Below are 12,744 nucleotides of genomic sequence, written 5' to 3' on the forward strand. Positions count from 1 at the left end.
GAAGCTATATTTAAAATAAAAATCAGAGCAGACCACGGTGAAGGGGCAAAAGAACTAGCATGGAAATCAATAGGCCTGGGATGTAAGCTGAGTTCTACCATAAATGAGACATAAGACTTAGAGTGATTCATTTCATCTTTGTTAACCTTACGTTTTCATATATTAAAGAAAATATATAATGTTTGGTAGATGAAGAATATAAAAGCATTCAGGGATGGATACAGAGGATACATGGATACAGAGACTAAAAGGCAAAAAGAACATGGTATAGAAGAAGAGTGTTAAGTTGTCAAAGGTGGCTGCACTTCTGACTAGCTAGTTACTCACCTTTAATGAGTCTATTTCTTACCTAATAATACTTACTTCACATCTTTACTATATAGATTAAAATAATTAAATACATAAGACACAGTAAAGTCCTCTCTGCAACTATATATATTAGTTAAAGAGAACATATTTTTAGTTAAAGAGAATAACTATATATTTTAGTTATCTGAGAATATAATTTTCAGATAATAGTAAAAGTACAAATCTTGAATATGAGGAAATAATAATGAAGGTTATTTTCAACTCTGAAATTTTGTGACTCTATACTATGCTTAACCTGGAGGGGCATTTGACAAAATTTAACATCCATTCATTCTAAAAACTATTAACAAATTAGAAGTGGAAGGGAATGTCTTCAATTTAATAAACAACATCTATATTTAAAAAATTACTGGTAATATCATACTTCAGGGTGAAAGACGTATTCTCCTAAGATTGGGAATAGGTAAGCATGTCCATTCTCACTATTACTATTTAACATTGTACTAGAGGTCATTGCTGATGGAATAAGACAAGGAAAAATAGGCATATAGATATAAATGATCGCTATTCCTAGAAAACATAATTTCCTATGTGGAGAATCCCAAATAAACAAATAAGTTACTAGAAATAATGAGTGAGTTTAGCAAGGATGCAGAATATATTGCTCTAATATATATTATTAATGAACAACCAGAAATTAAATTTTTAAATAATTTCATTTACAATAGCACCCAAAACAAAAAACTTAGGCAAATATGTAACAAAATATATGAGATCTATATGGCAAAAAAAAAAAAAAAAACCATATAAAAAACAAAAAAGTGATTAAGGTAACCATATAACACAGAGAAATGGAGAGAACCACATAGTTAATGAATTAGAAAAACAATATCCTTAAGATGTTAATATGTCAAATTTTCCTAAACATCTAAAGGTTCAAAACAATTTCAATCAAAATCCCAGCAGGAAAGCAGGATATTTTTGTAGAACTCAATTAGCTTGAAATCAGGTAAAGTGATCCCTCCTACTTTGTTCTTTTCTCAAAATTGCCACATTTACACAATGGAATACTACACAGCAGAAAGAAAGAAGGAGCTCCTACCCTTCGAGACAGCATGGATGGATCTGGAGAGCATTATGCTAAGTGAAGTAAGCCAGGCGGTGAAAGACAAATACCATATGATCTCACCTATATGTGGAACCTAATCAACAAAACAAACAAGCAAGCAAAATACAACCAGAGACATTGAAATAAAAAACAGTCTGACAGTAACCTAAGAGGAGGAGGGAGAGGGATAATAGGGGATAACAGGGGAAAGGCCATCAAGGAACAAGTATAAAGGACACATGGACAAAGCCAAGGGGGGGTTTGAGGGTGGGAGGAGGGGATGGGTGGGACAGAGGGGAGTGGTGGGGTAAAAATGGAGACAACTGTACTTGAACAACAATAAAAAAAAAGAAACACTGGAAAAAAATAAAAATAAAGTATATTTTACTATGCTAAATAAAGAACTCAATTGGTTTATTTTAAAATTTACATGTAAAAGCAAAGAAGCTAGAATAACAACAAATATTTTTTAAAAGAGTAACAAGTTGAAATAGTTATACCATCTGAGATCAAGACTTATACTATAAAGCTATAGAAATCACAGTGGTGTGGAATTGGAAAAAGAAGGGCCACATAGTTCAGTGGAACAGAATAGAGTCCAGAAATACATCCACACATATATGGTCAATTGATTTTAAACAAAAATGCAAAAACTCAATAGAAAAAAGGCAGTCTTTTCAGCAGATGATAACGAAATAATTAGACATCCATATGTAAAAATAAATTAAAAACAACACCCTTAGAATTAATCTTAGAATGTCTAAGATTTAAAAATACTGACAATATCAAGTGTTAACAAGGATGTGCAGTAACAAGGGTTCTCATGTATTGCTAATGGAAATGCAAATTAAAACAGCCACTTTGGAAAAGAATTTGGCAGTTAATCATGAAGTTAAACATACACTTAGAGCATAAGACCAAGCAATCCTGCTCCCAAGTATTTACCCAAATGAAGTGATACCTTATATTCACAAAAACAAAAATAGAATATGTATAGCTGCTTACTCCATAATTGCCCAAAACTGGAAATACCTGCAAAACACTCTAACTGAATAATGAAACTGTAGTAGCATTTGCCACTTTCTAGAAATATCTTATTTTTGTCTTTACTCTCATTTATTGGTCTTTCTTCTCATAATAGGGCATAAGCTTCCCCAGAAAAGAAGGATCTTGTCAGTTCTGTTGTATGTTGAATACTTAGTACATGTAACAGTGTCTGACATATCATAGATATACAATAAATTTTTTATATGCATTATATCAGTTTAGGCAACTGAGACACAGGAAGCATAAAATATATTGCCCAAGGTCACAGAGTAAATAGCTGAAGCATTGTTGAATAGGAACCATGGCAGTCTAACTCCAAAATTTGAGCTTACTTCAAATAAGGAAATGTTGGAAGGGCAACATTGGGCAGGAATGTGTAAAACAACATGGTCTCTACAGGAAACTACAAGAAGGCCAATAGGTACTTATGGCAAGATAGAGTAAATAGGGCCAGATTATGCTTTTACTCTAAACACAATCGGGAACTATTTAAGAGGCTTAGCAGGGGAATGGCAAGGTCAAATTTGCAGTGTACATAGTAGAACAATGTATAATAATTCCAATAATGAATAATGGAATTAAATTAACACAAAACCCTGGACAAAACTATATGTTGGAAGACAACTGCTATATTCCAAGGAACATAAAATAATAGATTGAACTTGAATGATTGTAGCAGATACAGAAAGATACATAAATTCAGGAAATGATTTTAAAGGTGGTAAAATCAAAAGGCAAATTTGATTTTGTCATCCATAAAATTAAAATAACAATAGCCCAACCTCCCAGAGTTGTGAAAATTGAATATAAAGCATTTAGCAAGTACTAGAACACCATGAGTGACCAATAAATGATGGTTACATTAATAGCATGATAATTATCATTATTATTACTTTTAGATATGGATCCACAAGGGAGGAATCCAAGATAACTCCCATGCTTCCAGTTTGAATGGTTGCATAGATAGTAGTAATATTTACTGGCATATGGAGTAGATAGAAGAGATCAATTTAGAGGATAAGATAAGGAGCTCACTTTTTTAAATGATGAGTTTGAGATAACCATGGAACATTTTTGGTAATGTCCAAAAGACAATTAAATTCAGGAGTTATTTTTTTCTCATGAAATATTTTCAAGTATAGATAGAATTGGAAATACAGAAAAGACATGTAAGATGCAATGATATGAGATAGAATCATGGTGAATACTAATGTTTAAGGAGTTTGTATGACAGGAGAAGCCCATAAAGGAAAATCAGAAGACACAAAGAGAATCAAAAGAGAGGGATATTAGAAAGCCAAAGTAACAGAATTTCCAACAGTGAACTGTCAACAGTATCAAATGCAAGATAAATTAAGATAATGCGTATATGTTTGTTGGATTTAGCAATATGGAAATTATTCATGTTTATTACCATTATAAAATGCCTATTTAAAAAATTCTACAAAATACAGTGCCAGCTAAGTTTATATTTGAATGCTATCATTTAAAAAGTATAATAGTATCAGGTGTAACTAATATAATGAACAAATACACTAACATAAACACAAATGCATTGCTATATATGTATATTATGTTTATGAATACCACATACAAACAAATAATTCCAGGTATAGTTCTTAGACTTGCTACCAATTTCCAGAAACTCAACTTTATCTCTATAAAAGATTTATAATGAAAAAAATAGAAACAAACTTAAAAGAATGAAAATGTGTTCACATTGGCAGAATTTACACTGATACTGATATAATATAGTTGATATATAGTTGGTATCTTTAAGCCTTCCATACAATTTATATAATGAATAATACCTTCTGTTCTGAATTTTCCTTGAACAAAGAACTTATGGGTCCATTAGTCAGATATATAGTTAACTTAAGGAGTATCTTACAAAGACCACACTGCAGTAAATAAATATGCAATTAACCTCATTCAACAAATAAGGTTACTTTAATAATAAAAATATGTACCTGTGTTGCAGACACTGTTTAGGTGGTTTGTAAAAATATATTATCAATCTTCAAAACAATACCTCAAGGCAAATAGTATTAAACCAAATTTAAAGATGAATAACTAAACTTTATCAGGGTTATGTAACTTATCCAAGGACACAAAGCTAGCAGGTAACACAACAAAGATCCTAATGCCAAAGCTCATGCTTTTTCCTATTATTCTAATACGATCACCACCCTTGAACAATAAGAAGCTAGAAATGTTTTTTACATGGCAGTACACTTGAGAGCAATTTCTCTCCTCCTTTTTCTCCCCAACCAAACTTTTTTGAGAATAATTCTATTTGCTTTATGATTTAGTTTTCTATGAGTTGCCTGTTTATATCTTTGGCTTATTTGGTTCTTTTTCTTTCTTTTTTTGGTAAGAGCTCTATATATTTTGGATACCAATCTTATACCGGTAATATATTGCACAACTTTCTTTTCTCAGGACAGTCTATATCTTTCAACTTTAGGCCTTTTGTTACATAGACCTTATTTTTATAAACACAAAAGTATCGATTTATTTCTTTATGATGTTGCTGTTCTGTACCTTGCACAGAAAATTCAATTCTATTTCCAAAACCAATATAATGTTTTATATTTAATTTTATTTTCATCATTTAAATATGTAATTTTACTTCATATTTAAGTTTTTAATCATCCTGTAAGGTTTTTTGAAGTCATCGGGTATACGGGTATTGTTTGCCATACAACTCTACTGATTGAATAGACCCTACTATTGCTACTGTTTTGTAATGTATCCTCTCTCAGATATCAAGTCCCTTATATAAATGGCCTTGTTTCTGAGTTCCAGTCCATTCATTCAAACCAGTGATTTTCAACTGGTGTGTCACAAGAATTTTTAAAATATGCTGGCGAGGAGGTGGAGAAAAGGAAACCCTAGTGCACTGTTGGTGGGAATGCAGGCTGGTGCAACCACTGCAGAAAACAGTATGGAGTTTCCTCAAAAAATTAAAAATGGAACTGCCCTTTGACCCAGCAATTCCACTGCTGGCTATCTATCTTAAGAATCCCAAAACATCAATTTGAAAGAATATATATACTCCAATGTTCATAGCAAAGTTGTTTACAACAGCCCATATCTGGTAACAGCCCAAGTGCCCATCAGTAGATGAGTAGATTTTAAAAAGCTGTGGTACATTTACACAAGGTAATACCCTGCAGTAGTAAAAAAGAAGGAATTCCTAACTTTTCCAGCAGCATGAATGGATGTGGAGAGTATTATGCTAACTAAAATAAACCAGTGAAAGACAAATAACATATGCTCTCACTTATATGTGGAAGCTAATGAAAAAGATAATTTAACAAACAAACTAGAAACAGAGGCATGGATACATAGAACAGACTAAATGTCGGTGGGGGGGGGGGCGGGTAGGGACTGGATAAAAGAAGGTGAAAGGATTCACCAAAGAGCCCATAGGCATAAACCATGGACACTGACAACAGTGCAGTGATGGCCCGAGGGAAGGTGGGGCAAGGACAGGATGGAGATGGACAAAGCGGGGGAGAGGCAGGAATGGGGACATTTGTAATAGCATAAACAATAAAAATAAAGTTCTAAAAAAGAATTTTTAAAACATATACCTGACTATTTACTCAGGGGCACTGACCTCTTTTCTTTTAGATTGTCAAATAAAAAATGACAACAGCCAACCCTATATACATTCTGTGTGAATGAATCAAAATCATACCTATTTTTTGGTCATATTGGCAAAAAATACGTTTTGGTGTGCCACAGAATTTTAGTAATTACTTTATATGAGCCACGAGATAAAAAAGGTTGTAAATCTCTAGTTTAGACTATTTGCCCATTCTTATGTCAAAGCCATTCTATTTTAATCACTTTTGCTTTAAATAAAAATTGTAAGCTGAAATACAAGTTTCCATTAAAAAAAATACCCATTCATTATTATTCTTCAAAGCAGGCCTGGCTATTTTTGGCCCTTTGTTTTCCTGCATGAATTTGAGAATTATCTTGTCAAGTTTTATGAAATAAATTGGGCCAGATTTTGATTAGAACTGTATTCAAATTAAGTTGATTTGGGGAGAACCATGTCTATATAATATTGAAGCCTTCACCTCCATGAACATAGCTTTGACATTTCATTTCGTCACATTATCCTTTCACTACCTCTCATTATTGATGTCGTCTTGCTACTCCCCTGCCATTCTTCTTCACTTCTCAATGATTGTAGTAAAGGCCCCACTGATATTTCTCCAATATCTACAGAGACAATTTTTCCAACATTTTGGCTACTCTGAGCTCCTCTTCTCCAATATCTTATCTTCCATTATACTTCATCTAGCTACTCTCATAGTCAATTCTATCCCTTAATATTACAAATAATTGCAATAATTGCAATTCCTTCAACTTTCTTTCATTCATTGTATTCTCTAATGACCACCTCTTCTCTGAATTTTAAAATTATTACCAGATATGTTACATATAAAAGAGTGTGTGTGTTGTCATGTGTGTGCATGTATGTTTAAGCAAACGAGTGGATCCAAAAACTATGGTATATTTACACAATGGAATTCTACGCAGCAGAGAGAAAGAAGGAGCTTATACCCTTTGCAACAGCATGGATGAAACTGGAGAGCATTATGCTAAGTGAAATAAGCCAGGAAGTGAGGGACAAGTACCATATGATCTCACCTTTAACTGGAACATAAGCAATAGAAGAAAAAAGCAAACAAAATATAACCAGAGACATTGAAGTTAAGAACAATCTAACAATAGCCAGGGCGGGGGTGGGGGGGTGGGGGCGGGGATAGTGGGAAGAGGGTATTACAGGAACTACTATAAAGGACACATGGACAAAACCAAGGGGGAGGGTGGAGAGGGGGGAGGGAGGTGGGTTCACCTGGGGTGGGGTAGAGGGATGGGGAGAAAAGGCATACAACTGTAATTGCATAACAATAAAAAAAAAAAAAAATTAAAAAAAAAAAAAAAGCTACAGTACTGCTTACAGTAATGTGAGAAATACTTCATTGTTTAAAAAATTTTTTTAAATCTATTACATATTCCAGATTACAATTTGTTGGGACACATATATAAAAGGATTGGTGAATTAAGAAAAAGGTAAAAATAATAAATAGATCTGTTTTGTTGTCTCATGTTATTGCTGGAATACAATTTATTCCATTATGACTAAAAGACTGAAACATTGCATATCCCATTCATTTGTGTGAAGTTTCAAAGTGAGAAAAAAGAATCAATTTAATCTGGATGTATGAACATCTGAGTTCATAACACAAAGCAAGAAATTCAAAGGAAATCATCTCATTTACTGCTGAGATAGTATAAATTTTCTGGCAGCAATTTAGAAGTATGCATCAAAATATTCATTTCCTTTGGCCATCAATTCCTCTCATAGGAATTTATCCTGAGAAAGCAAAATAAAATGTGGGTAACATTTCATGCATAAAGATGTTCACTACAGAATTATTTATAACTACAGTTCATGGAAAATAATCTTTATGCCCAAGAGTAAGAAAATGGCCCAATAGTAAATAGTTATTATAGAGCCATGTTTATGAAACTTTTAAATTGCTTTGTGATACTGCTTTGTGATACTGCTTTGTGATACTGTTTTGTTTCTTTAAAAGTAAGACATAATAAATATATACAGTGCCAACTTAAATCATGCTTCAAAATGTAAAGTAGAAAATAAATAAGCCTGGAAGTAAATATGCCAAAGGTTAATAGTTTTATGCTTTTGGTAGTAAGATTATGGGTAGGTGGAGTTGTTTTCCTCTCCTTCTAACAATTATCTACATTTTCAAAATTTACTATATTAAGAATCAGGTACTTTAATAATCAGTAAGGGGAAAATAAATTTTAAAAGGTATAAACAATATAAAGGAAAAGAAACAGTTTAAATAGTCGAGGCATACCATTTTATTTCCTCTCATTGGCTGAAGTTATATCATGAATATTTAAACAGGATGATTTTTTTACATTATCACATGAGTATTCTGTTGCATCAATAGTAAATTTTCACATAAGAACATTTAACACAGGTTTTTCAGAGAGAAAATTACTTATCGATAAAGGTACAAGAATGTTCAAGTTTCATAAACTCTTGCAAATGCACTACTTAGCCACCTCTTTTGGAGGTTAATATATCAGTCCTGGAATACAACACTGTACATTCCAAGTTCTTATCACTTCCTAAAAATATCAAGAAAAGTAACTCAAAAGCTAGACCTGTTTATACAACATATTTGCTGCTATGATTTTTAACATTCATTTAATGAAGTCAGCCTTTGATGACTAATATTTCTTTTGCTCTCTAGTACCAAACCCGAAATAAGGTTCCTGACTAGATTACATTCAGGCAGGTCTCATTTTAACGGAAATTGGAGAGATGAAAAAAGATTATAAGAAGAGACATTATAAAAACAGACCTCACAAGTCAAACTTAATAGTAAATCATTCCCTTTCATGTACACAACCATGAAAACAAATATCCTGTGAGCTAGAGATATATATTGTATCTTTTCAGCAGATCTTTATGCCTTTTTGAGATAGATTTCCATAAATATAATATGATTTTAGTTGATGAAGCAGTGGCCCACGGAAAGGGGATGATAAAGCATCAGCCTCCAGGCAACCAGATGAACATGTTCATGACTTCTAATTGTAACAAAGGTAGGACAGTTCTGGATATTAAGAGAATATAGAGAGGCAGAAAATATTGATTCGTCCAACTTTAAAAATAAGGATCTATAGAACAGTACCAACTCTCTTACTACAATAATCCCTTGAGATACATTCATGTTATTTGCTTATTTAAATGGTAGACAAGACTGCAAAAGAGGCTGCATGATTTTAACATGTAATATGAATATTTTAACACTCTGGAAGAGACATTTTAAACAACAACAAAAACATACTTGTAAGCAAAGTAGAGAAGCCAAAACCAAGAAACACTCTAATGTATGAGCAACTTATACAAAAGACCGTCTCAGGCATTATAACTTACAAACAAAATTTCCCTAACTTTCTAGTTACCTCACCTCCCACCCCTCCTCCAGACCTCCATAGTAGCTACATAATAATATTCTTTGTAAACAGATTTAAATGAAAGAACTAGGGGGTGAATTTAAGTGGCACGAAATTAAAGAAACACTATAATTTCAGAGTCTCCACTAAGTTTCTGTTTAGCAAAAGATATGAGGATAGATGATGCGGTTGTTTGAAAAGTAATAGGTCTCATTTCTTAGGAGTCAGTGGATTCCTGGATACAGTAGGCAAGGTGAAGGATGTACATATGTTGTGCATAAAGAGGAAAAGAGTAATTCCCTTTGTGCCTTTAGAAATCCTGGCATATAATACTCCTTTAAAAAAATGTTTCTGGTCCTTCGTATGAATTGATTACATTGTCTCACAATTATTGCTTTTCAGTAGTGTGTATATGTGCCAACCGTTATGGACTAACATGAGACAGGAACACCAACAGAGGAATAAGAGGTTCTGTGCCTACCTCATGACAGCAGAGAGATCTTCACAGGGGGCTCAGATTTAGAATGGCAAGACTCGGTCTAACACATCGGGCTACAGCCTTCCGCTGTGAGTTATATTCTCAAGACTCAATAACACAGACTCTGGAAGATGTACTTTGAGAAGTACTGATTGTCTTGGTGGAATAAGCTGGACAATCCTAGAGTCATGTGAACTCCTACAGGTAAAGTGCAGGCTTTCCTAAATTGGGTGGAGAGGAGAAATGCTGTTATTCTTACTGTGAAAAAGGATTTTCCCATGGGAGAGAAGTAAAACCAAGAAGCAAAGCCAGGAACTAAAGTTCATCTCCGGGTAGCTCTCTGTACATAGTTTAACTTTTTCCCCCACTTCTCCTAAAATGCTGAGAGAAATCATATTTAGCTAACCATGTTCAGAGGTCCCCCATATATTTTTTAATTTCTTCCAGTTAGTCCCTAGACTTCAGTAAACATTGCATACACCAAGTCCTGTGTCAGCGATGTTGTAGGAAAAATTAAGGGAATTGGTAGTAAAGTGGCATGGCTGTTCCCACACCCCTTCTCTGCTGAAGCCAGTGGGCCAGGAACAGCACTGTACCAAAGGAGACTACAGTCCCTAAATTCCAGACACTGAGCACTGCCTGATACACAATTCAAGTTGCAGTTGAGAGAAATAGAGAGAAGCAAGCAACCAGGTGAAAGCAAATAGGATAGATTGACTTGGGAGGGAAAATTAAGCTGCTCACTTTCTCCTAAAGATACTAAAGAAAAAAAAAGTCCCTGAATGAAGAAGACAGAGGTTAGGTTATAGGGCTACGCTTTCATCTGCTTAAAAGAATCATGCCTCCATGTGTACAAAGTTTGTGGAGAGCCTTCCATGATGAGCTGTCTCAATATAACAGAATGATAACTGATTTACTAGGATTAGATTTTTATTAATGTTTATTCAAAGCATAAGTTCTCTTTTCATCAATACACTCTCTCACTCAACACAGATTTGAATGGGATTATAAAATCATACTATTAGAAAATGTAATTGATGAAATCCTGGATAAAAGACAGATTAATATGATTGGATTTTTTAAAAAGTCAGTACATAGAAACAAAAGTAAAAAAGTTTGCCACAATCATTAGAGTGCGCTATAAAATTGGCTCTGAGTTTTCCACCAGCCAAAGCAATTGGAAAATAGAATGAGTTACAAGAATCATACTGTTTTGAGATATAAACATCTTATTTTATACACAAAAAGCATTTTCTGAAACTGAGACCCTGTGAGAAAGGTATAATGATTAAAAATTTTATAAAGAAGAAATAATATAGCACACCATAATAAAAATAATACAAGGCACTTTCTATGGTTTCTTATTGTGTTCCTCAAGGAAGCTTCAAATATCAACTTAATGCTCCCATCTGTAAAGAATAACATTTTGTTCTCAGATAATCTATTTGTATTATTTAAAAACTGATAGATAATAAATACAATATACCTATTTCTCTACATCTCTTGAAACAAAATGATATGGTCATTAATTTTTAATATTCCTAAAATTTAAGAAAAGCATTTTACCAAAACCAAAGTGAAGGTGTGTACTATTTCCCTCACCTGTGATTCTTTCACGTTTTCAACAGTAAAGTTGAACCAGACTCGGAAGCGTGGATTACAGGTGTCCGGCCTAATGAACAAATCATACTCAAACTCAGAGACCTGGTCCACCCGTCCAAGGTTACCTGGTAATAAAAATTAAGAGAACTGGGTTGTAATAGAAGTTCATGCAGTTCCATGGTACATACATTTACACATTAGGAGCTCTGGCAGCAACACTTGCTATCATTCAGTACATATAGGTACAGCATTCACAGTCTCTAAGGCTGCCAACTCTGAATGCAGCCCAGGATAAGAAAAGGCTTTCAGCTATGCCAGGCTGTTGTGCAAGCAGCTTTTCTAATGTTTATTACCCAGCAGATCCATTTGTGTCTTTGACAGATAGGTATGCTGTATGGAGCACATGTCAAACTCCATACATCAAGTGAGAATTACAACCAAACTTCAGTTTCCTAGTTCAAAAAACAAGGAAGATAATACCTTAAGTATTTTGTATTAAGCTTTATGGTATACAAATTACCTCTAATATATTTGATCTTACTTAACTCTCAAATGCAAGTGGGCTATGCATTTGTGCTATGTTTGGTACATCTTCAAATTTCTATCAGAACATGTTACAGAACATGTAGAGAAAGTTTCTAAATAAAAATTAGCAGTTACTATGTAAGCATAATAATGGTAAATTCACAAACCATGAAATTTCTATTCTCTCCAACAACAGAACAGTTATATCAGAAGTGTATAAACTTAAGTGTGATTCTATTCTTTGTCTCTCCTCTCTCTGATATTCAAATACGCAGTGAATTGCCCAAAATGTAAATAGTAGGATGGAAAAACAGTCAGAGTTTGGCCAATTCCTAAACCAGATCATCAATAGCTAAAGAAGAGTAAAGATGACTACAGACATCAGCACAGCAATTGATTGAGAAGTCAGTATTGTATTGCACTTGAAGAGCACAGCGATATGTTGCTTTAAAGTGAACTCTAGTGTCTTTGTCAGAAAAAACCGTTCAGAATTAAAGTTTAACCTTACATGTGCAAAAATTTTAAATTGTTTCTTTTACTAGTTCTACTGGCACCAATTTTGGGAGGGTTTTGTGTTTTTGAGCACCCAATGTGTTGTAACAGATGGAGCACTAGGCATGTGAGTCAGCAGACCCGAATTCTGGCTCAAGTG

General features: G+C 33.6%; 1 protein-coding gene across 3 annotated transcripts in view; it reads right to left on the minus strand.

The window, feature by feature from the left end:
• Nucleotides 1-12,744, minus strand: part of AGBL4 (AGBL carboxypeptidase 4) — a 1,086,758-nt gene that overhangs the window by 893,794 nt on the left and 180,220 nt on the right. For all 3 annotated transcript variants that reach the window (XM_045204170.2, XM_045204171.3, XM_024571127.4), the window contains exon 3: nucleotides 11,568-11,692. In XM_045204170.2, the coding sequence (XP_045060105.2) occupies nucleotides 11,568-11,692 (125 nt within the window). The remainder of the gene's footprint in view (nucleotides 1-11,567; nucleotides 11,693-12,744) is intronic.

This window comes from Desmodus rotundus, chromosome 3, assembly GCF_022682495.2.
Source record: "Desmodus rotundus isolate HL8 chromosome 3, HLdesRot8A.1, whole genome shotgun sequence".
NCBI lineage: Eukaryota > Metazoa > Chordata > Mammalia > Chiroptera > Phyllostomidae > Desmodus > Desmodus rotundus.